Here is a 25,771-nt window from a genome sequence, read left to right as displayed (position 1 = left end):
ATTGGTGTCCGACCAAAAAAATAAAAATCTGTTAGTGCTGGAGACTCGGAGATGGGGAGCCCCCCGTTACTGAACAAACACTATCACTTACAGCAATAATTTATTCAAGAATAAGTCTGAGAATGAAAAAGACTGCGTGAAAATGGGGATTAACGGGCAATTATGGGCACTAGATTTGCCCATAACCTCAAGTTTAGCGGGCATATACAGTAATATACAGGGGTGATGGTACATTTCAGGAGTTTACAGGAATTTGTTGGTAAATTTACCGGGTGTTTCCTGGAATATACTCAACCGTATTCCATGCTTTTTGTGCAGTAACTAAAATACCATCAGTATGTAAACCTCAAGATTTATATGTACTCTATAAATAAAATGTATAAACGCATGTTGAGGTTTCAGGGTAGAAGGATTGGCGTGTGTACTTGCAGCCCTAATGAAGCATTCTCTGGTGCATTTCTTCCAGAGTCCTCCTCAGCCCTCCTCATCTTCACGCAGCTCTTACCCAGAAGGGGACTTCAGGGTGGCTCAAGTGGCCCAGGATGAGGTGAGATGATGTTTATCACACTGCAGAGAACGGCTGGCCAATTAACCCGTCATATATCGAAACCCATATTTAGAACCAATAACCAACCTATTATTATTATTATTTAAAAACAAGTTTTTTCTTTTATACTGTGATGATGTGACCACTGTTTGTCACGAAAAGGAACCAGTTGCCAACTGATTTGTGCTGTACACGCTTGGTGGGCTGTGTATGGACCAGGGGGGCAGTCAGACAGATATTTTGTGAAGCCACTAAGGAAATCGGGACTTTCTGAAAGTTCATATAATGGCCTGTTGTGGCGCTGTCATTGGGCCCAAGAGAAAAACCCCATAGCTCCATAGAGGTCCATGTATTTGGGCCCAACTTCACCTAGACTGTATTACCTTAATAAACATGGTCATGAATACTTTCTGCTTCCAGTCACTAGTTTAAAGTCTCATTTCTCATGTCATAATATTCTTTTTGGAAAATTATGGTCCCATTTCTTAAAAAAATGTATGTTCTGAGGGGCGTGCCTACCGTTACAGTCTATGATCGGGAGCCACCCCCCGTTTGAGTCTAAATAAAAACCAACGAAGAAGAAGGGGGGAAAGTCCCGCCTCGTTGTCTGGGCCAGCCAATGGCCAGCTGGGCCCAAACGGATCTAGAAAGATGGCGATTTACAATTCAAGGACTGACTGGCTTCATCTTACGTCCATATCAGACCCGGGGAACGCTTTGTCCATATTTCTTTACAGTCTATGGTATGGACACAAACAGAAAATGTATTTATTCAAGAAAACCATAAACGAATCACAATCATCTCTCTCTCACTGCAGCTCTGATCTGGAGCCTAAAACAATCAAAGTTCAGGTCTTTAAATGTTTGCTTGGAATCACACCTACAAGTTCTACAACCACTCATTTGGGCCAATTCCGAATTGACAAGGATTTCATTGTGTCAAAGAGGGACACTACACTCAAAGCAAAGTTGTATGACTGAAAAGCAAATAATGTTTTTTACAGTATATAAATAATTTGAATTCTGAATCAATTAATCTGATTTACCACTTAAAGGTATATTCAGTGATTTCACTCAAAAAACCTTAGGTTTCGTTTTTGGCTGTGGGACCCAGCCTTTCGTCCAATCAGGATAGAGAGTCAAAAACGAAACCTAAGGTTTTTTGACCCCCAGGGGTTAACTGGGGACAGGGAGGAACTCCTTATATGGTCAGCACACTCTATAGTAGGGAGGATTATCACAACAAAACAAAAAAATAAGTGATATTTGAATTAAGTGAAATCACTGAATATACCTTTAACCGTGTGTGTTGTGTTGTGTTGTGGTGTACAAAAATAGTGAAAATAGCATTGCAATGCTATGTGAGCTTGTAGATCTGCTATTTTCAGGCAAAAGTGAAATTGTGATATTGATTTGATGTCATATCACCCTGTCATTACTGACCTTTACCTGCTCTTGAACTACCTTAGTACTGTTCATCGATCAGTATGCATATCAAGATGTTGAGATGAGTGTAATCTGATCTGCATTGCGTACATGTGTTTAGTGATCCCACGAGGGAAATGTAGTTGTCATGGCAGTACTGTAGTTATGAAACACAGGCCAGATAGATAAAAAAGAGAGACAACTAAACTTTTGTAAATATATAGATTTTTTATATACAAACACAATACAACGAGACATTATGCGACAACACAAAATGATAAAAAGAAAAGGAGTCAAGACAAGGACTAACAGAAATGGCAAAAAGACATGCACTATACTCTACATAAAATAAGGGTACTTAGTCTGGTATCTGCATCTGAGTCCTGAGACCAAACATCTGCAAATATTCAATCAATCAAAACATCTGCTTTTATCCAACAGGAAATTGCGAGATTCATGCAGAAGAGGGAAATTACTTGGAAGCGTCGGTCCAGAGAGGTAGAAGGCCCAGTGTCTTGTCGGGAAGACAGAGAGATGAGCAGTCGGTCCAGAGAGGTAGAAGGCCCAGTGTCTTGTCGGGAAGACAGAGAGATGAGCAGTCGGTCCAGAGGGGTAGAAGGCCCAGTGTCTTCGCGGGAAGACAGAGAGATGAGCAGTCGGTCCAGAGGGGTAGAAAGCCCGGTGTCTTCGCGGGAAGACAGAGAGATGAGCAGTCGGTCCAGAGAGGTCGAAGGCCCGGTGTCTTCGCGGGAAGACAGAGAGATGAGCAGTCACTATGACCCAAGAGCTTCCAGAGAGAGACAGGTGAGCTTGTGTTCTCAACAGCTTTATGTTGAGAACACGGTCTCAACATTCAACATCCAAGATTTCGTGGATGTCGGGCATAAAACTTCCAAAACTTTAACCTTTTCAGGAAATGTAAAAAAGAACCAGCCAATGGATATAATGTGATTAGTCACAAATTCTCACAATCTCATCTCATTTCATCATGCTTTATGTAGCATGTGAAACTAGGGGGTTTTCATGATGCTGAATCCATTCCAAGCATTAGTTTTAGCCTAAGGAGTGTATTTTGTGCAAAACTAATGCTTGGAATGGATTCAGCATCATGAAAACCCCCTAGTTTGACACGTCGCATGCTACATAAAACATGTTTAAATCTAGATTTTATTTTTCCTTATAGGTTGTAATGGTATGGTCGGCTATTATGCCAATTATGAAAAGTGCTCAACATATGCAAGTTAGCATCCGGCAGTTTCTACATGCTAGGGAGTGGGGACCCATACTAAACATTTCTAACATAAAACGTTGGTGTACTCAACATGTCCAGGTTCACATTCTGGCTACTAGACTAATTCAACTATCGTGCTGTGTTGTGCTGCTGTGCCACAGGGTCAACGAGACAGACTGGACTCCGAGGGTCTTCCCTCCCCAACGGAGGACTACTCCTCAGAGACCCAGCCCCCCAGCCCGGTCTCCAGCACACCGTAAGTCCCCTCCTCATCCAGTCGGCTGTTTCACGTGCTAACTGCCAATATCACACACATTGTTTGCGCTGCTGCTAGTGTCTACCTGTTGGCTTGGTTGTACCGTTGGGTGCTCCATTTACATTACTGACAGGTTTTCAACAAAACAAAAAAACATTGCGATGTGCCATGGTGTGAGCATTATCTACACTATACAATTGTTGTGTGTTGTCATGTGGGGGTAAAGACATTCAGGGCATGACACCACACAGGGAAATATACATATGACCCTAGGTCGTAACAACAATACACAAAAAAGCTAGGCCTGTTCTGACGGACCGTGTTTTATTTGCAGACAAGTCCAGCATATCAGAAACATTGCTGAGGAGCTGGACCCGACCTTCAAGGCTCGGACACAGAACAAGGACAGCCAGACAGGTAATGTCAACATGACGCATAGTAAAACACAAGACTCACAATCAGAAAACACAGCATATTTGAGCAAATCGTTGGTGAAGTACAATATTGTTGACATGGGTATCTTTGCATTCTGAAATAAATGAAAGGATTGACTTAAAATAGACACCAATATACAGGTATTATTTCAGAATGGACCTACTGTTGTACTAGTTTGGTCCATGGATGTGACAAGAAATAGAGGAGGGTCTCTCATGTTCGGGTTTGTTTTAAATTCTGATTTGTTTTTGGTGATTATTGGCAAGTTTATTCATAAAGCAGTCTTTAACAACACATCTAAGATAAAGCCCATAACATAATGCAATGAGGAGGTGCTAGTATAAAAAGAATATACTATATACTAGCAGCCCCTGCTCTAGAGTCTTCTCCTTCTTCTGCAACTGTTGTCCTTGTTCCTGTGATTCACCGGACTAGCCGTTCCAGGCATGAGGCGCGTTTGTAGACTCCTTTGCCCGGTGTTGTTGTTACCATTGTATTTCCAGCTGAACGGTGAAACATTTAGCACGCTGGTTGATCATTACCTCTGTCTGTTATCAATGTAGGCCCGTCACTTCCTCTGCCTCACTCTGGCCTACCTGACTTCACGGAGGAGCCCACCTTCATCCCCCCAACCAAGAGGCCCAGTGACAAATCAGCACGCAGCAGCAAAGCCAAAGAGAAGAAGGAGAACTGTAAGCAGCAGTAAAAGATGAATAAAAGATGCTAAAATGTGGGAACTCAGGACACCAAGCAACACTAAGAGGACACTCCTATTCCAGGTGAAAAATCTCCACTGGTTAGTTCTCTGTACTCCAACTAGCACTTTAACCAATAATTGAGACTAGGTGGGACATATTAACCACTTAAACCCTATTGTGGGCAACTCATAATTGTCAAATATTTGGCAAAAAGTAGCCCATCTTCAAGCTTCCAGCTGGAAGTTGAAGTTGATCTGTTATGGAATGTCTTTTCGTCCATAAGTGGAAGAGCCAATCAACGTGAATGTCAATCACAGGGCCCTGAGCCCAGACGCTGATTGGCTCTTCCCCTTTTTTGGTTTCTGCAAAACGTCCATCCGGTGGTTGGGGCCAGACCGGTCTGCAGAAGACACACAATGTCAATTCACGTGACCTGGATAGTTGGGGCCGTCCGTTCTCTAGATATTATAACTCTATGTTGAAGAGGGGGAAATAAGAGGGTCAACGATGTATAGGAGTGGTTAATATTTTAATCGATTGGCGACAACAGTATGCGCTAACTATAGGCCTCTCCTTTTAGAAGGGAAAACTAGTTTATTGAAGGATTATCACAACCCAGTGTTGATGGGAGGGTTTAAATTGTATATATATATAGCTATTAGTCAGCTCATCCAGTGCCAGTAGCTTCTCTGGTGGTCCACTCCAGCTCTGAAACATTCGGAGCCACTCTTGGTGAGCCCGTGCGGTTTATGGCTGGATGCAGGTGATTCGTTTCCACTGTTATTAAGTTAAATTGGTTTATTTAGTTGCACCGGAGACACATTCATTATCAAAGGTGCTTTTTGTCGGCTTTTGTTTTGAAAAGGACTGTGGTAAAAAATCCCCCACTAACTTCCCAGTTCTCACATCCATTCCTTTCAAATCAGTATAATTCTAAGGATTATGCTGAAAGTACTGCTGTGTTTCTGAGAAGTGATAAATTGCTTCAGTATAAATTCATCATGCATTCTGGTTGTCAATTGTGACTGTCCTGACTCCTGGGCTTTCCCTGGTGCTCTGTACCAGTGTTATAGCCATGCTAGTGTCTCAAATGCAGCGTTGCTAAAGGCACACGTTTGATATTAAGTCTTGAGAGAGCCACTAAACTACGTTTGTAATTCATGCAAACTTTCCCATGCACGTGAGTGTCATGGTTATGATGAGTCACTCCGCCTTCAGTATGTTATTTATATACAGTACCACTCCACTTGACGATCAGCTGAACAAACGTCAAATGTGATTTGCATAGCAGCACAAATTTGACTTTGAAGTCACATTTGAAGTAAAGGCAGTGTGCTCCCCATTAAAATACAAGACGATGATGATCTGAGAGGTCTGATTGGTTCATAGGCAAGGATCAGATCAGTGTTCATTGCATATAGTATTCAGGAGCTAAATGTGCTGTAAGGGATATTTTTGTTAAAATAAGTGTGAAATAGTTCTGTATTCCAATAGTACTCATTGCTGTAGTGCATGGGTCTTAAACAGGGGCTCTGCGGTCCTTATGGGGTCCTCAGAGTTACTACAGGAGGCTGCAAAATCTTTGTGATGGGAGAACAACAAAATAGATCACTTAAAGCACATTTTTAAGTGATAAATTATACAACATTGAAATAAATTCTGTATTGGATCAGGAGCCATTGAAGTGATCTAAGTATAGGGGTAATGTATTCAGCCTCTCTTAACCCAGTTTCTTTACAGAGAGGGCATTACAGCAATTTTATTTGTTGGAGTTGAATAATGCATGGACCAGTTTTGCAAAGTCAAACTGAGACATTCAAATGCTGATGGTTTTGTAAACGATAAGCAGCGGTCAATCATTTTACTGATTGCATCAATAGTTTTGAAGTTCTCACTGGGGTTCAGAGACGGTGGGACTGCATCAGAATGGGCTCTATGCATATAGCCATTTTGGAAAGAACTTGGGCCACTTCCCTACTTCCTTCACAGGTGTTACCGCTAATGAAGGTTCTGTTCCATTCTGGTCAAACAGAGTCGGGGTTCTGCTAATGTTGAATGTTGGCTCACTGGAAGCACGAGTGGGTCTTGAGTGCGTTTCAAATGGCCCTCTACAGGTCTGTAACACTTGTTTCCACTCTCAGAGTTATGGGGCCAGTCCTTGAAATTATGACATTTGAGAACCACTGTACGCTGAATGGAACAGAGCCTTAATTAGTATCATCAGTAACAACTAAAGGAAGTAGGAAATGGACCCAGAAGTAGGAAGAGTTATTCTGTTGAACTATAGGATCTTCTACAGTGTCTTCAACTGTAGAATGTTTTGGGACACATGCAGTGTTTGATCATTAATGTATGTGGCATTAATGCATGTGTCATTAATTACTTCATTGGTTTATTTACTGTACTGAGGTTATCAGTAAACGGATATCTGTAGTGTACACTACACTGGTTATACAGTAGTTCTGTTAGATCAGATTTTTTACACTTATGTCAAACTGCACATGTAAATATGATCCAACCCATGCTTATAGCTATATTATTGTTTGTTGGGTTTGATCATTACCGACCCAGTCATTAAAACACCATCACTTTTAGTGATAGTGGGTTTTTTTTTTTTTTTTACCTTGCTGTATTCCTTCCAAAGATACTTTGTATAATTATGTTCTGCCCAGGCTGAAAACATAACATGCTATATATTACATTACTTTTGTTTGTTATTTATGTATAATTACACTGCACTGTGTTTATTTTCTTGAAAGTTGTATTTCCGGCATAAAACTACCACAAATACAGCATCAGCATTTTTGTTCGCCTTTCTTTTTTAATAAGGTTTAGTTTAAAAACATTTTCAAGAAAATTATCATAATGAAAGACAGTTCAAAGTGATGATGTGTCACGTAAGACACAGAAACTGCATAGGAGAGTGCATAAGGAAACTTCTGTGAAACTACAGTACGTGGATGTATATTATAATGACCCCCACATACTTCCTTTATGTCATTATAAGGAAACTGTTGAAGACCTTTTGTAAGACCACGCCTGCAGCCCTGTGAGAGCGGGCTATATTTCCACCGTGCGCTACATCACTATAGCTGTGGGTGGGGCTAACATTTCCACCGCCTGTCTTTTCCACTTAAACACACACGCAATGACTGCATGTTCCACTTCAAAATCAAATAAAATGAATGGTTTATCAATACAATTTTGACAATTACATAAATACAATTGTTAGGGTTAGACTAGCTGCCTTTTGTACCTTTCAACATCGCAGAATCCCTGCCCCACGTCTGACATTGACTGTGTCTGTCATTCTGTGTCGTAACGTTGATGAAAGGCTGAGGTTTGTAGAAGACGACAGAAAACCCTGTGGTCTGTTTTTTACGCGCAGCAGCCCTCCCACCTCTACTGAACATTCATACTGTACCACACTCACGCATTCAAATGTCACCACAGGTTGTTTTTCACATTAGTAACTGTTATGTACACAAAAGGAGCTACTGTGTACCTCCAAAAGTACATGTGTGTGTGGTCATATTCACAGCTATTTAGCAACACACAGCAATTGATTTCAATGTGGAACACTATTGTAAGACAATGTATAAAATAGGGCTTAAAGGGGCATTAAACTGTAGTTTGTTTTCCAGTTCAGGTACAGGAGTTTAATAACGTGGAAGGTTAGTAAGCAACACAGCTGCAGCTAATCAGTCCTACCTCTATCATATCCATTAATCATTTGATTAGTGCTTACATCATGGTGTACTACATTATCAGTTCAGCCATCTGTTGGACTGCCATGTTACTGTACATGGTCTCTGTTGGACTGCCATGTTACTGTACATGGTCTTTGTTCTTTACCCTGGTAAAGTTTCTAACCTGAACTCAAAACAAACTACAACATCAGCCTAGGGTTTCAACCCCTTTAAGTGGTTAATCAAAGGGAGAAAAAAAGAAAAGTCATATAGAGGTTGTCTCCAGCCTTGGCTGAGGAGAGTGCGGCGTATTAGTTTACACTGTTATTTCTGGGGCTAGATAAGGATTACACAAAGAGGTACAGTGTTGTACCATATGAAGCGCTTAAATCCTCCCTTTTGGCCTCAGCCCAAATGTTAATGGTGGTGAGGTCACCCTGTTTTTCCCCTTCAGAATTTACGGTACGCTCCCTCCCCTTACCCACTTAATTATCCTTTTAAACATTATCTCTCCTCTCTTCACAGCTTTCAGTTTCAATATCGTGTGCTATGAACAATATGCAAGAGCCCAGTGTGGTTTCTCTTTGGCCAGATGAGGGGGATTCTCCAACACCGTACGAGACATCCATGTAACAGCTGGTGTTTGGGCGGCGGGGCACATCCAGCTAAACGCACGCCACCCACTTCCCACAGTCCACAAAAAAGAAACCTAAATAGGTGTCCAGTCTGATTTCCCTTAGTCTCTCAACTCTCTTCCAGTCTTTCACCAAATTGCAAAGGTTGTGACAGGAAGCTGTCATCATCTTGTGATTTCCGTTCAGATGTCTTTAAATATCTTAAATATATTTTAGAATTCCCATTTCTGCCAATCAGCAAGCGAGATGGGATTCGACTGTTTCAATTTACAATGAGACTTATTACTCAACTGCGAAGGCTAAACGAAACGCTTATTCAGCGCCTCTGACATACAGTACAAACTGTTGGGCAGAAGCATTTGAAAATATGGTGTCTGACTGTCTATCTCGAGACTAGAGACTACGTTTCCATTCTTTCACACAATGAGTTGTGTTTTGGAATCCTTTGAGGCTAAAGACTCTGTACTGCTAGCGTGTTCCTCCTCTGGCTCGTGATAACTGCTCTCTGTCGCGTTGCAGTTTACAATCAGAGTTCTGGGATCATCTGAGGGGGACAGAGGTGTCCTGGAGTCATCTGAGGGGGGCAGAGATTTTCTAGGAGAATCTGAGAGGAACAAAGACCATCTGCATTAGGGTTGGAGAAAATTGAGAGAGAGAAAAAAAAGCCAGCCATATCATCAGTACAACATATAATCTGCTTTGTGTCATGTGTATTTGTGACCGATCTACCTGAACAAGTTACATGGTCAGAGTAATCTCCTTCAGGAGATCTTATTATCATTGTAGGAACCCATTTTGTCTTTCTTTTCTGGATGACTTTGACGACCATGATGATCCAAATGGCCATCAACGCCACACTAGGAACGGCCACACAGACGAGCACTGGCCAAGTGTCTTCTGTGTCATCTGGTTCATCTTTTCCATCTGGTAATAACAGCGGATGACAAGATAAATCGTTTATTTATCTTCACGTGACCAACGCGCTTTGACTGTAGGTGCGCCACCCGTTCAAAACATGTATAAAAGATAACGGTAGTGGGTCGCACACACACCAAGACCAAATAATGTTTTTATTTCATATTTGAACAGGGACAAATGTTTTTTTTTTTTAATCAGGTTTGGACAATATGGATAAAATCAAATCTTATTTAAATACCTCAATATTGATATTGTGATGATAAAATGACTGTATCCATTTTTTTAAATACCTAAAGTAGCCAAACTACAAGCTCACAACGCGTCACAATGAGAACTTGTAGATCTGCATTTATTTTTTCTTTTTTTTTTACTATTTCTGAAAGCATAAAGGCTTGATGATGATGATGACACTTTAGCCATATCTATATTATGATGTGCAAAACCCCAGACTATATCTAATCACATATCACAATATTGATATAATACTGTTATATTCAATGTAATATCGATATATTCCCCAGCCCTATATGAACGAGGGGAAAAATCCCCTCAAGGCAAATCTTTAAGCAGAGTGACAGAACTGTATTGTCTCACCAGATCTACGTCCCTTTACGGTTGTAGGAGCCATAGGAGGCGTCACAGTTGTAGGAGCCATGACATTTTTACCACACTTGCTATCACTAACTGCATTCCCCTTGGCCACAGGATTGGGACACCTTGGAAAGAGGAAATGGATGCATTTAAAGATCAATCACAGGGAAACTGGTGCATTTTGCAGGGGAACTACGGTAGCCTGTAGTGCACAGTAACTTATTGTTTAAATATGGAGATGCTTGTTCACCTGGTTGTCCATGGTTTACACTTCTGGTGAATTTGGTCGTTGAAGGTTCCACTCGAACACTCTCTGCAAGAGCCTGTTGACACAATTTGCATTAGACTTTAGTTTTCACTGGTATTTCATTTTCACTGCTCTACATTACAAATTCATGTCAACATAACACAAGGTTAAAGTTATGGCAACCGATAGTGATTACTGATGGATTCAATTTCAGTATGTCACAGGCATATTGTAATTACAATGGTTATAATGATGACTACCATGGTAAGAAAGTCATGCTTGTTGTTTACCTGTGGAAATGTGTATTGTATATTTTGTATGTTTCTGTATTTTTATTAGACTACAACCTTTAATCCTGCCATTTAAAAGTCATGTTCACGGCTCACCAGCATACCTCAGCATACTATTATACTAGGTTTTAAATGTGATGTTTACTAGCATTGTGTCATTAGTTTGTATTACGTCCGGGTGCAGGTTCAGGCTCCTCTCCTTTACCACACTCCTGTACACAGAATGAACAGGCATCGTCTCCACACCGGAGTCCTTGTATACAACCACACACCGTGTCCGTAGTGGCCGTGCACGGTTTCTCTGGGAATTGATCACCTTCACAACAGACAGACAACCATCATCATCGTCAATAATATTGTAAAAGTCACTACTTTTTTAATTCCAATGACCCCCAATTTCATATGCATAAAGCGGGCTGGCATGCATCCATGCATGCCTGCAGTATGAATACAGGCCATTTAGTTTATATTTTTCTCTGGGACCCCAGTCTACGCTGTAAAACCTCAATGTTAAATTAATTTAACTCTCTGAGAATATGCAAATGGGCCTCTAAGGCAGGGTTTCTCTAACCTTTTTTGCTCAGGTCAGCCCTGTAAATACATTTTTCATCCGCGTCAGCCCTGAATTGACAGTTACCTTACCTTCATGTCATAATTAGGCTAATTACAGTACGGAAAATGTCAATCTTTCCCCCTGAGATACAGTATGTCTTGAGGAAAACATAAGAAAATATCTCTTTCCGTTATACAGATTGAAAATAACCATAAACTCAATACCACTTGAACCCCAGCATCCCTATTCTGGGTGGTGCAATGCGTTGTGAGATCTGCTATTTTTGGCAAACACATTTGATGTAGATAGAAAAAGAACGCACCAAGTACTCTCAGGGTCCATTAAGGTTCCAAACCCATAAGGGTCCATTATTTGGACCACTGGTGGTCCCCTATACCCGACATTGAGAAACAGTGGCACAGATAATCTGTTTTTAGAAGAAGTCAGACAAATAAACATCATCTGAAAACATACCTATGCATTGTGTACATGGGTAACATCTGGCCTCAGGGCCACCGCGGCTGTAGTAGTGGCGTTTACACGGAATACAGAGGTCCTTAGGGTCTGGTCCACAATGTGTAAATAAACGATATCCTAGACAGAGAATTCAAACATCATGATGTTCACATATTTCAAATAATAAAATCAAATATGACGAAACATTGAAAACGATTCACAATGAATACGATACACAATGAACAGTGGTTTTGGTCTGGTATAAGGGAATGCATATATTGTCCTATTCATACTACAGTATCTTTTTTTGTTGTGGTATTATCTGAAACCAGAAGTTGGTTACTGACGGCTACCAGACAGGAACTAAGTACAATTTTGTATTTAACTTTACACGAGTATTTCCATTTATTTTTCTAAAAATTCTACTTTAGAATTCTACTCCACTACATCTCAGGGGCCACTATTGCCTTACAGCACTATTGTTTTACAGCTTTAATTACTAGTTACTTTGCAAGGTAAGACTATTAATACAAAACATGCATTAACTGATACATTATGATGCACATACAGTATTTGAAATAATCCCCACCTTTAACTGCTCAAGCATTAAAGTGATACTCACATTAATGCATTACTATTCACAATACAGTGATATTCCTACATAATTATATTCTACATATTCTACACAATTTCTATATTGTGGTATTTCTACTTCTACTGAAATCAGAGTACTGTATTTCTCCCACCACTGCCATCATATTTATAGTTCATAATGTATTGATGTCTGTTCATAATGATCAATAGTCCTCATACCTGGGTGGCATGCATCACAGCAGACATCCTTTCTGTTTCCAGTAGGGATCCAAGACTTGCATCCTCTCTCAGTGTCTGCAGTGATGCTCAAACAGCCGTGGATGAGCAGACTAGCTCCCAGTGCCCAGCTCATTAACGTCATGTCGTGACTGGACCACACAAAGCTCAGAAACTGTAAGCCAGTCAGCTAAAATGTACCTCCCGCTTTAATAATAAATAGGTATATCTACACAAATGTTTTTAATGTTTTTTCTTTTTCTTTTTATCTGTAGCTTTTGATCCTTCTGTAAAATAATAAAAATCAACTAGGTAAGGTTCCCCTCACAATGGCCTCAGCACAGCAGTGCAAATTGAAATAATGAATCAACCATCGCAGTATAGGAAACTTGTCGACTATTCAGAGGGGGGCGTGTCACACTCAGGGGTGAGTCACTAGTTGCGGCAGGAAACTTTATTTTTTTTCTTTTCTTTTTTCTTGACATTTGTTGTCAATCAATCAACATGCTATGAATTCATTGCGCACACGTCCTTGAATGTCTTAGCTATTTTATAGATTGTTGAAATTATGAACGTGTCTCTTTTAGCATCTTATGTGTAGTCACATAATCAAAGCCACAAGTGGATAGTGTGCTGTGATGAATGATGACATACTTTTAGTCATGACATTTGGACATGAACTGTAATGACATCTACTAACAGTACGTGGTTCCCAAACCTTTTAGCTCAAGACCCAAAAGAGAAATTAGACCTTATTAAATTATCTCACTCTGGTACAATTCCAAAACCAGAGTCCCCTAGGCTGTAGCTTTATAACATAGCCTACAGACCACCACTGCCACCTCCTATTTTCCCTCTACAGTACACCAAACCTCTTTGGCGATATTGGCACCAAATCTCTTTGACGAAAATAACCGATCTACAAGCTCACAGATATCACCGGTGTTTTAGTGAACAAGCAAACCAAGCAGTAGGATCTATGCACAGTTGCACACTTTTTATAATCCAGTTTACTGTGGAGACACATGCTGGAACTTTTTACTTTTAAATGTTTTGTAGTTTCTTTTGTCTTTTTTTTTTAAATCCTCAAAAATGTAGAAAAACAGCATGCTATAGTATGCCGTCATAGGCCATGGGCTATGGGCTGAACTTGAACCCACGACCTGTGGCTCACATAGACAGCAGCTTATCACAGAGAGCCACCTTCTTCTTCTGGGTGTTATTCTCCAAAATGTGGTCCACAGTGAAGAGTAGAAGGAACTCAGCTAGACTTTAACCCACAACCTGTGGCTCACATAGAAAGCAGCTTATCACAGACTGTCATGCTCTCTGAGAATCTCCTTAGCTTTCCATCTCTTTCCAGTGTTCTTCTGGATGTTATTCTCCAAAACATGCTGCAGAGTGAAAATAGTTGGAACTCAGCTGGATTTGAACTCTCAACCTCTGGCTAACATGGATGTCATCTTAGCAAGGGTGCCACTGAGCTCTCTGTGATTTTAAATTTTAAGTTGTTCTTCTTGGTTGGTTGATTTAAGTGTTATCATGGATGTTAATCAGACAATACAGGAGAAACCAGGACAGAACACAGACAGCCTGGCCCAGCTCAATGTGTTCAGTGGCTGTCCACATGATCCAGATGTTGTGGATCCAAATCCCACTCTGGTCTTTACTCTGAAACTTTACTTTGAAGAAAGAAGAAGATAAAAGTGCCCGGAAATCTCAGGCAAAGGCAGTGATGGTAGTTGGTAAAGAAATTGGGACCTTGAAGTAAAAAAAAATCACTTTCACCTAGAAACTCCATTCACACTTTTTGAGTGGTGCAACCACTCCTACAACCAGCAATGTCCGTGTACCTATACCTGTGTACCTGTATCATGTATCAGTGGTCATGAGTATGTGACTTATTAATACCAGTAGGGGGCACCAGAAACAGAGACAGGGGGGGGGGGGGCGGGGATTGCACCACTCAGTTCACAGGTGTGATTTTTATAATTCATAGGCAATTAAAAAAGTAGTCATAAGTGATAATAGTGATAATAATATTATGCTTCTCTGAGTACTTAAAGATGCTTTTCAAGGGGAACATGAGAAAACAAATAAAAACTACTTTATTAGAGAAAAACTATGGAATAAAATAAATGAAAGTGGAATGAAATAGCTGGGGAAAGCAATATTCTAGAGGTGGGTTTGAACTTATAGGTGGTGGCATGTCTCTGAGTTTTGGGAAGTGCATAGTTTTGACAGGTCTGCCTGCTGTGGACAGTGAAACCCTGACCATTAAACACGGGCAGACAGACACAACGATACAGTCTATCATTCATTGTTAAAGGTATATTCAGTGATTTCACTTAATTCAAATATCACTTATTTTTTTGTTTTGTTGTGATAATCCTCTCTACTATAGAGTGTGCTGACCATATAAGGAGTTCCTCCCTGTCCCCAGTTAACCCCTGTGTGTGTGTGTGTCTGTGTGAGCATGGAACGAGAGAAGTATGTGACATGGCTGCCACCTGCTGGATGCACGGGAGTTGCACCACTTGGTTCACACTGGTGTGATTTTTTGAGTGAAATCACTGAATATACCTTTAAAGGAAGCCAGCAACATGTCGATGCAAAAACGTGTAGCTGCTCCAAATGATATTCCCATTTGGGGAGGCATACTTTGGTCCGACGGTCAACAACACCACCACCCACATCAGGTGGAAGCTGCTGATATCACTTTGCTTGTGCCCGTGGATGGGAAATATGATTTAAAAGGCTATGGAAGCGTGGGTGAAAGCACAGATGTGTGCAATAAAGTTGTGTCGTATCTGCGACTGCGGGTGTATCCCGTCTGACGACGACGAGTGGTTTATGCTGCTCAACGTGCTCGTGTGTTGTCGCCATAGATTGTCGCTGGCTGTTGATGCATAGTTATGAGTGTCATAAGCATGCGCCCGTCCTGCGCAGCTTCGCTGGAAGTACAAGTTATCTACCCGTCACAATGCACAGCGTTTTGGGCTTGTACATCTGTGTTTTTTCCCACAGTTAGTTGAATTATATCGATTCACAACTTTAGGATCGAACCAACGTCCGATGCAGATGCTATTTTGACCGATACAGACACACGTCACGTGCATCGATGTAGTCGTATCGTTAATGTTAAAATCGATTACGATTTTTTGACACCACTAATATCTAAGAGATATTAGATATGATTAATTGAACATGGTGGACCCTCTTGTAAACAAGTGTAATGCTTAATTGGGTCGTCCACTCACAGTTAACAGTCTTTGTATTGAGTTTGTGCTTGAAATGTACTGTAATTCTGCAAACTGTTAATAAATATTTCAATCAATCTGTCTGTCTGTCTGTCTGTCTGTGCGTGCGCATGCGTGCGGCTGTAAATCCTCACAGCTGTGATCCATTCACTCTGACCAATGACCGACGGTCTAGACCTGGATACAGTAGGCGGGGCTTATGATTTAAAATGGAGCCGCACGCGGTGCATAGCAGAGTGTTTGCGGTGTAGCTGCTGAAAGGTAACTGTGGCTCAGACACATTCATAAGATTAAGCTAAATGTCTCTCTGCTCGATGGAAAACTCAAATGTACAAACTTTCATTCAAAAGTAGCAGATCTACAAGCCCATTCCTACCATACAGAGCAACTTGATTTCAACTTTAATGGCCCACTTCACCCCTTTTGCAACCAGATCTTACTTGAATGATTTGAGACCAACACTTTCCTCGGGTTTTTATGTGTTTTTAGATATTTTAGTATTTCAAAGTGTCCATGATGTCATGGACTCCAGGCTCACTTCCTTCCTGAACTACTATTCCCACAATGCTTTGGTCCACTGCTCCTCCTTGTGGATAGGGGGAGGGCTGTCTTAATGAGACAACATGTAGTCCAGGAAGGAAGTGAGCCCAGTGTCCATGACATCATGGAGTCCATGGACTCCTTCACTCCTTGAAATCCTGAAATATCTAAACACATAAAAACCCCAGGAAAGTGTTTTTTGTCTCCCAAAAATCATTAAAATAAGATCTGGTTGCAAAAGAAAAATGCAAGAATTTCCTAAAGATGTATTTTCTACAATGTATCAAATCTGGATAAAGAGTATAGTATGAGTATGTTTGTCTTACAGGTTGATCATGTGACCTTGGTGTCATGCGGTGACCTTGGATGCAGTCATAAGGAGATAGCTGGTATTTGTAAGAGTGTCTACTCGGCTGGGCTGAAACGTATAACGGTGCCAACGAACGCTCTGCCTGAGATTACGAGGCGTACAACCTACGTTTTCTGGGCACCCCTGTTCTAAACAGTGGAAAGTAAAAAAAAACATCATTTAACCCATTCTTACCTGATCAGATTCTAAACATGTCTTCTACATCCTGACAGTTTTCCATTCTGACCTGAGATCAGATTCAAAAAATGTCTTCTACATCCTGACAGTTTTCCATTCTGACCTGAGATCAGATTCTAAACATGTCTTCTACATCCTGACAGTTTTCCATTCTGACCTGAGATAAGATTCTAAAAATGTCTTCCATGTCAGTCGCTCTTCGATTTTTCAAAAATAGCAGACCTACAAGCTCTTAGCGCGCCACTCAGTGGCGCGCTAAGAGCTTGTAGATCTGCTATTTTTAAATAGCTAAAGTACTGAAAATATTGTACTTTTATTCTCCACTACAGTTATTTGGAAACTTTAACTACTTAAATTTGTAGATTTGGAATATTAATACAAAACATACTAGCCTACATTGTCTAGGCTGGCTGTCTCACTATAGCCATATTTTGGGCCATTTGAAAATGGCTGATCTACAAGCTCACAATGCATTGTGATGTGACACATTGTGATCTGTGTAGATCTGCTATTATTATTTTTAAACCTTTCAAATGGGACATTCTGCGTACTTTTGGTCATTTTGAAGTACATTTTGATGCCAATACTTTTTTTTGGCTTTTACTCAAGTTGTCATGGCACACATTGTGTGGCCTTCTAAAATGTACTCTTTTGCACCTCCTAGAGGCGGTTGCTCTAACAGAGCCAGTAATTAGTGTTTAGTAATTTCAGATGTGTTAGCTCAGCTCAATTGTTTCCAATTCCAGCACACCTGAAATCCCTAATTAGTTTGTAGGCTCATGCAGTTTTCAGTTTGTTCTTGTGAGACACAGAGGCAGAGCTCCTCTCCCCCTTTTTCTTCTGTTGTGCCTTGGAAAAGCCTTTGCTTGTAAGTTTTCAGTGTTTAATTCTACAGTTGCATTATTGTATTTGGTACAGTGTGTACCAGTGTGCATTTAAATAATAATGTAATTCATGCGTTTGTTTTGAGTTAAAATACATTTCATGATGCTGTAAAAAATACTATGCAAAGCTAATGTAGCTTTTGTCTTTATGCTAGACTACAGTAGTTTTTTGTCAACATGCACAGGTTATTGTCTCCACCAGGCCGAAGGCATGTGGGGAGAGTATGTTTTGCACTCCGTCCGTCCGCGTGTCCGTCCGTGTGTCCGTGTGTCCGTGTGTCCGTGAACAGCTAATCTCGGCCACCGTTAACCCGGTCGATGCCATATTTTGCACACACACTCCCTGGATGCCAACCATGAACCTCTGCCCCAAACTTTCCAGAACGGCCTGTTATAGCGCCACCAGGAGGCCGCTTTGTGCAAAACAAGTTTTTCGATGCCATATTTTGCACACACACTCCCTGGATGCCAACCATGAACCTCTGCCCCAAACTTTCCAGAACGGCCTGTTATAGCGCCACCAGGAGGCCGCTTTGTGCAAAACAAGTTTTTGCACAGTACACCTACAGATTTTGTCCAAACATCACGCAAATTGGTACACCGTCTCTCTAGAGCCATTCAACGAAACGGGTCTTTCAGATTTATCAGACTCCATCCTGATTGGTTAAGATTGGCTTCCAAAGTTCACAGGAGTGCTCAGTTTCAAACAAAATGCTGCAAATCATGAACACATCGCGTGAAATTGTGCACCCACATTCCCACTAGGCCGAGGACGAAATGCCACATGAACAATTTCAACTCAGCCTCAAGGTGGCGCTATAACTGGCCGAAAAGTGTTTTTACCTCTAACTGCACGGATCTGTGGATAACCTGGTGGAGACCTGTGCCCGGAAGGGCACTTTTTCTAGTTTTATGCTGTAATTGATTATACTTTTGTGTGAAGTATGTTTTCTGATCAAGACATTGTCATGTTTATTTCAGTTTTACAAATTAACCATTATTGGATATTAAGAAGAGGACAGTAAAGTTTGGAACGCTACCCTGGTTCTCGACTCGGATTCCATGATGATGTTCCATGATGATGTTCGCTATCTGTAAAGGGATGTAGAAGGGACACGCATCTATCTGAGACAGAATAGTAAGTTGTATAATGTAGATTTTTTATAAGTTGTATTTTGGAAGTCTTAACATGTTAAGATTGTATGAAATCTGGGAAAAAATAGTAGGCTAATGTTGGTTTATGTTTGTGTCTTACAGGTGAATCCTGTGACCTTGGTGTCATGCGGTGACCTTGGCTGCAGTCTTCAGGAGATGGCTGGTATTGGTAATAGAGTGTCTACTCGGCTGAGCTGAAACGAATAACGGTGTCAACGAACGCTCCCTGAGATTACGAGGCGTACGGTGCTCGGGACGTATTGTGCCATACAACCTACACGGCTCTATTAATACCGGCTATCTTCAACCGAGCGACGGAAGGCCCCCCACGGTACGTACCTGGATTACTGTACATGTGGCTGTAGTAGAAACTATAGGGCTGTGTCACCATTAGCCTACATGTTAAAAACTCATTCTGACCTGAGATCAGATTCTAAAAATGTCTTCTACATCCTGACAGTTTTCCATTCTGACCTGAGATCAGATTCTAAAGTATCTTCTACATCCTGACAGTTTTCTGAAAAATGTCAGTGGTTCTTCGATTTTTCAAAAATAGCAGACCTACAAGCTCGTAGCGCACCACTCGGTGGCGCGCTATGAGCTTGTAGATCTGCTATTTTTAAATAGCTATAACATAGTGCTAACACCAAAAAGGGTTCCCGCCCCAAAATGGGTTAAGTTGACCCTTTCATTGTCATACATAATGATTGCGATTAACAATTTTGTGATTGACTTTGAACACAAAGTTTAAATTTCTTTATGGCTTTTTATGCTTCATAAGAAAAGTTGCATGAGGCAGTATGCAGTCATTAGCCTACATTTATACTTTGCCAAAAAATACAACCAGATCTTATTTTAATTATGTTTGGGGGAGACAAACACTTTCCTGGGGGTTTTTAAGTGGTGCAAACCACTTCTACATCCAGCTTGCAATGTCCGTGTAGCTGTGTTCCTGTGTGTGTACCTGTAACCATGAGCATGAGTGGTGTGCGCATGTGTGAAATTGGAACGACAGAAGTATGTGACATGGCTGCCACCTGCTGGACGCAAACGATACAGAGTTGCACCACTTGGTTCACACTGGTGTGATTTTTATGTGTTTAGATATTTTAAGTGTCCATGATGTCATGGACACTTCCTTCCAAGAGACTACAATTCCCATAATGCTTTGGTGCACTGATGCACCTGTGTCAATTATCTAATGTGATCCTGGGCTCTATACACACCCTCCACCAACCTAGTCCCCATATATGGGGGACAAGGGGAGAGCAACGGACTTGAACTCATGCTTCCTTCATGCCTGAGTGTCCAAGTTGCTCCTTTACACCTGACAATGGGGGAGTTTCCCTGGTTGGACGTAGCGCGTGGAAGGAACACGATATTCCAACCAGTTCCTTTCCCCTCCATCAGGCGCCCCGGCTGGCCAGGGGGAGGCAGTATAGTGACCAGGATTACTGCATGTTTTTTGTGAGGGGACGCTTCCTGTCCACTTTTAATAGTCCAGGAAGGACTACGAGCGCTACGAGCTTGTAGGTCTGCTATTTTTTTGAAAAATCGAAGAACGACTGACATAGAAACATAGCTTTGTCAGAAAACTGTCATTTTCAAACAGACATTTTTTTAGAATCTGATCTCGGGTCAGAATGGGTTAAACGATGTCAAACTCTCCAACATTGCAGCTGATGTACGTAAAGCTTGAATTATCCTTTCTATCTTCTGTTTCATAAAAATCCACCATAGACATGTTATGAGCCACCCATTCTGTCAAGAGAATCTTTCTCCAAGTGTTGGAGTTTGGAAGCGCTCGTTGACCATCACTCGACGGCCCATGCGTACCACCTGTTTTGAATTGGCCTATAATGACAGGAGGCAGCAGGAGGTTGCTTTACTGTAAACGAGCGCTTCCAAACTCTGATACTTTCTGACCTGAGATCAGATTAAAAAAATGTCTATTACATCCTGACAGTTTCATTATTAAGAAATTCCTTGCAGATGATTATTCTCTGACAGGAAGTCGCTCATACCGTGTCTATGGTGGATTGTTTTAATGAAACTTAACACTTTGCAGCACAGCTGCAATGTGGGTGAGTTTGACATTGTTTAATACAATTGGATAAGGACTTATGTTTGGATGTATACAAGCTAAAAACCTGATCTGCTATTTCCATTCTTTTTAACCCCTTTTGGTGTTGGCATTACTTTATGCTTTAGCTATTTAAAAATAGCAGATCTACAAGCTCATAGCGCACCACTCGGTGCCGCGCCAAGAGCTTGTAGGTCTGCTATTTTTGAAAAATCAAAGAACGACTGACATAGAAACATAGCTTTTTCAGAAAACTGTCATTTTCAAACAGACATTTTTAGAATCTGATCTCGGGTCAGAAAGGGTTGTAATTTGGAGTATACAAATTGAACCACAGGTCTGTAACGCTTGGTGTACAAAGGGTTAGACTGCAGTTTCTTCCAGCGGTGATTTAGTATTTTTAGTAGATCACCATAGCACAATTAGAAATTTGCACGCAGTTTTTGACTTGATTGCTGAATTCCTACACTGCCCATATTGCTCCCCTCTCCTTGTGGAGAGAGAGAAAAAGAGCTTATTGCACACACAAAACCCCCAGGAAAGGGTTTCTTGTCTCCTAAACATTAAAATAAGCTTGCAAAAGGCAACTTTAATGGGGTGAATCGTTAATCACAATTTGTGTGACAATTTTAATAAAGTAAAAATAGTGACACAGCCCTGTCAATGACTGTTATTATACAGTAAAAATAATGGTGACACTGTCAGTGACTGTTATTATACAGTAAAAATAGTGACACAGCCCTGTCAGTGACTGTTATGACTTCCAAAATGTCATCCTGTAGGCCGACAACTAAATTAGTTTCTCTTTTTTTTCCCCCTGTCATTTCAGAACATGAAGCTGACCGCTGAGTTTGTACCTTCATACCGATGTCTTCCTCTGCTGCTGCTGCTCGCAGTGAAGGTTAGTCATTTAACCTTTTGATTCCTGCTGCTTGTGTAAAGTGGGCTACATGCTACCATACCCTATGTTGTCATTCGCGCCATGTACACAAGAATCGGACTGACATTATGTCAGTCCGATTCTTGTGTCTTCACTTTCATCTCTTCTCTGCAGCTATTCTTTGCTTTTAATAAAGTTCTTTATTTTTCTTGTGTCGAGTTTTTAATCGCATTTCGCTTTATTTATTATTTTCTTTAGTCATTTCTTTCTTCTTGCCTATCTACTGCCCTAGTTCTTCACTAGTGGACTTTGTGTGTGCGTATGTGATTTATGTCTGTATCATTATGGTAGCATGTAGCCTGCTTGACACTGTTTACTAGGGGTTTAACGATATAGCAACTGCATTGAAAAATCTATTTTAATTTCAAGAATCGAAACATATCGAAATTAAAATGAGATCAGATTCATACGAGGTTTCCACTGGGACACACACTGGTCTGATTAACCCATTCTGACCTGAGATCAGATTCTAAAAATGTCAGTCGTTCTTCGATTTTTCAAAAATGGCAGACCTACAAGCTCGTAGCGCGCCACTCGGTGGCGCGCTATGAGCTTGTAGATCTGCTATTTTTCAATAGCTAAAGCATAACATGATGCTGACACCAAAATGGGTTCCCGTTCAGAATGGGTTAAATGGTTACTGTATCGATTTCAAATCATCGTATCATCAACCATTTATTGTGATGCGTATCGTTACACCCCTACTGTCCAAACTAACGGGAAGAAAATGATGGCAGATTTTCTTCCTTGGTTAGTGTGTGTTTTGTTTAGTGCTGATATTTAAGGTAAGTGGGCGTAGTTTATTATCTTTGGCTGTCGGGCAGAAACCTTGTATCTCCATAGTTCAACCTTTTTGTAAATTAATGTCCTTACTTGGTCATGCTACAGTGTCACACACTAAAGCAGCAAATAGCTGATCTACAAGCTCACGATGCAAAGATCATCCATTATTGAATATAACCTTATTATATATTTAATGTATCGAACCGTTGAAGTATAAACAAGAGCTTGTGACTAAATAACATTGGAACACAGATTATTATATTATTTCATATAATTTTTCCAGAAAAGTAACAGTTTTGGACGTGCACGGTTTCTACCCAACCTTTCATCTTCTCTTCTATTCTCTGCTTTAATAAAGTTATTGGTTTTTGTGGTCTCAGTATTTAATCGCATTTTGCTTTATTTTTCATAATTTTCTTTCTTACCTTTCTATCACTAGTTCTTCACTAGTGTATGTGGTGCGTGTGTCGGGTCGTGTCTCGCATACAGTTTCTAATCATTTGGAGCTGTATCGTTTCACGTCATTTGTGTTGCGTTATTTGCCAGTAAAGCGCCGTCACGTCAGTTCACATCAGATATGAACACAGGCCCCGTATGTGATGTGCATTTATGTGATTTTTTTTTTTATGTGATCATTTCACAGCAATTGCGGATAGCTCGTCGCATGCCGTACGAACTTTGTTCATTGCTGTTGTGTTCTAATGTCATCTGTAGTGTTGTATGTTGTGTTCTCATGTTGATGGTGTTGCAGTATTGCTGACAAATACTGGGGTGCAAAGAATGCTGCTGCCACTGCATCATTTGCACCTCGTATAATTTATGTCAATCATCCACAAATGGCATAAATTATACCTTCTTTCTCTCCTCTTCTCATTCACTTATTTCTGTGAATGTTTTTATTTGTAAAAAATGTAGGAAACATGGGGACAACTGGCTGGAAACGATACTCGCGTCACGGAAACCTATAAATGACGACTTACTTGGGCAGAGACCAAGAAAATCTATTTATTTTATTGTTCATGTTCATAAAGCGCTCTAAAGTGCTCAAAGTCAACAGAGCAGCAGAAAACATCTCGGTCATAAGACCATCGTCTGTCTGCTATAGCAACAGATTTCAGATCACTTTGTGAGTGAAGCTTCATCACGTCATCCCCACATCACATAATGAACGCAGGGTTAGGTTAGGGTTAGGTATGTGATGTGGATTGATGTGATGTATGTCTTTTATAATGTGCGAGTGAAGCTTCATTGCGTCTTTACACATACCATATGAACACAGGCCCGGTGTGATGTGTATTGATGTGATTTATGCTTCTATTTGCAGTTAAAACTTAATCATTCACGCCGGTCAGTAGGCGAGGCACTGACGATGGGCCGATGACCCCAAAACGTTTTCTGCTGCACTTTTCACTTTTAGCACTTTGTAGCACTTTATGAACATGAACAAGTAAAATGTATATTTTCTTAGTTTAAAGTCTAGGGAGTTTTCCTTTAAAGGTGTTTGTGGAGTGAGTCTTCCAGTTTTCAATTGTATAAAGAGAACTTTCATAGTCATTATAATAATAAATAAAATTAACACAAAACGAGGCACAGGCATGGCGCTTCTGGTTTACTGGAATGGGGTTCGATTCCCTGCTGCGCTCTAAGCATTGTGTTTTGGCATTTACAAACTGTCAAATTAATGACATCTCATGAACGGGCATAATGGAGACAGTGTATCAGCTGTATAGTTGTCAGGCGGTGACTCCCGTTACGTTGCCTGTGGGTTGTGCTCATGTCATGACTTAACCTAATGAATCAGTATGAGGATTATATCTTATCATTGGATGCCCCAAAAATTACCTTTTGTAGATCTGCCATTTTATTTACTATTATGCTGGTGAATGATACAATTTAGGCATTTATCAGACTCTCTCAATCCAGAGCGATTTACATTAAGCAAGAACAAAGCATGGCGATGAATGGTCACATGGTTCTGTATTTAACCAGGAGCCAGTGATGGTTCTGATCACATGGTTCTGTATTTAACCAGGAGCCAGTGATGGTTCTGATCACATGGTTCTGTATTTAACCAGGAGGAGCCAGTGATGGTTCTGATCACATGGTTCTCTGACCCCTAGTGTGGGGTTTCCTCAGCGTTACTACAGAGGAGTTCCAAATCTTTTTTCATTTAGTATTCATTCATTCGTTCATATCGTTAATGTAATAAATAAATCCATCCATCCATCCATTTTCATTTATTTATTACATTAACGACATCAACCCTAGAATCACTATTCTGAGGGTTAGCAAAACAAATCAGATCTACAAGCTCACAAGCTAATGAATTTGGAGGTTTTGAAAATAGATTAAATCGTGAAAAAACGACATACTATAGATAGCCCATGGTTTCAGACCGCATGCCGTTTTTCATGATTTTGCAGGATTTGAGGAAAAAGTGTAAAATAATTGACCTGTAAAAATTACAACAAAACAAACTAAGGCACTGGTTGTGGTACTCCTGGTTTGCCAGAACGGGGTTCGAGTCCCTGCAGTGCTCTGCTCAATGTGTTGTATCGTTTATTTAAATGTTCTGCTCAATGTGTTGTATCGTTTATTTAAATGTTCTGCTCATTGTGTTGCCTTTTCATAGATGATAACCCCAGGTTCTCTACTGTGTTTGAACTCCCTACAGTTTGGTTACCAAGTCTATTTATTACTCATGGTTTATGTTCACTCCGAGACCATGGACTATATATAGCCTTTCGCTTTTCCCCGATTTTCCCCTTTTTTTCAAATCCTCAGAAATCGTGAAAAAT

At 40.6% G+C, this 25,771-nt stretch overlaps 1 protein-coding gene across 3 annotated transcripts in view; it reads left to right on the top strand.

The window, feature by feature from the left end:
- ccdc187 (coiled-coil domain containing 187) overlaps positions 1–7,390 on the top strand; it is a 32,926-nt gene extending 25,536 nt beyond the window's left edge. For 2 of the 3 annotated variants that reach the window (XM_083768965.1, XM_083768964.1), the window contains 5 exons: positions 467–547; positions 2,414–2,776; positions 3,365–3,459; positions 3,794–3,876; positions 4,458–7,390. In XM_083768965.1, the coding sequence (XP_083625091.1) occupies positions 467–547; positions 2,414–2,776; positions 3,365–3,459; positions 3,794–3,876; positions 4,458–4,600 (765 nt within the window). In that variant the 3' untranslated portion in view covers positions 4,601–7,390. The remainder of the gene's footprint in view (positions 1–466; positions 548–2,413; positions 2,777–3,364; positions 3,460–3,793; positions 3,877–4,457) is intronic. The other variant, XM_083768966.1, reaches the window with a different exon arrangement.
- The last annotated feature ends 18,381 nt before the right edge of the window (positions 7,391–25,771 follow it).

This window comes from Protomyctophum parallelum (genome assembly GCF_964188405.1).
Source record: "Protomyctophum parallelum genome assembly, chromosome: 7".
Classification (NCBI taxonomy): Eukaryota; Metazoa; Chordata; class Actinopteri; order Myctophiformes; family Myctophidae; genus Protomyctophum; species Protomyctophum parallelum.
Note: the sequence above shows the minus strand (reverse complement) of the source record. Positions and strands in the feature narration are given on the sequence as shown.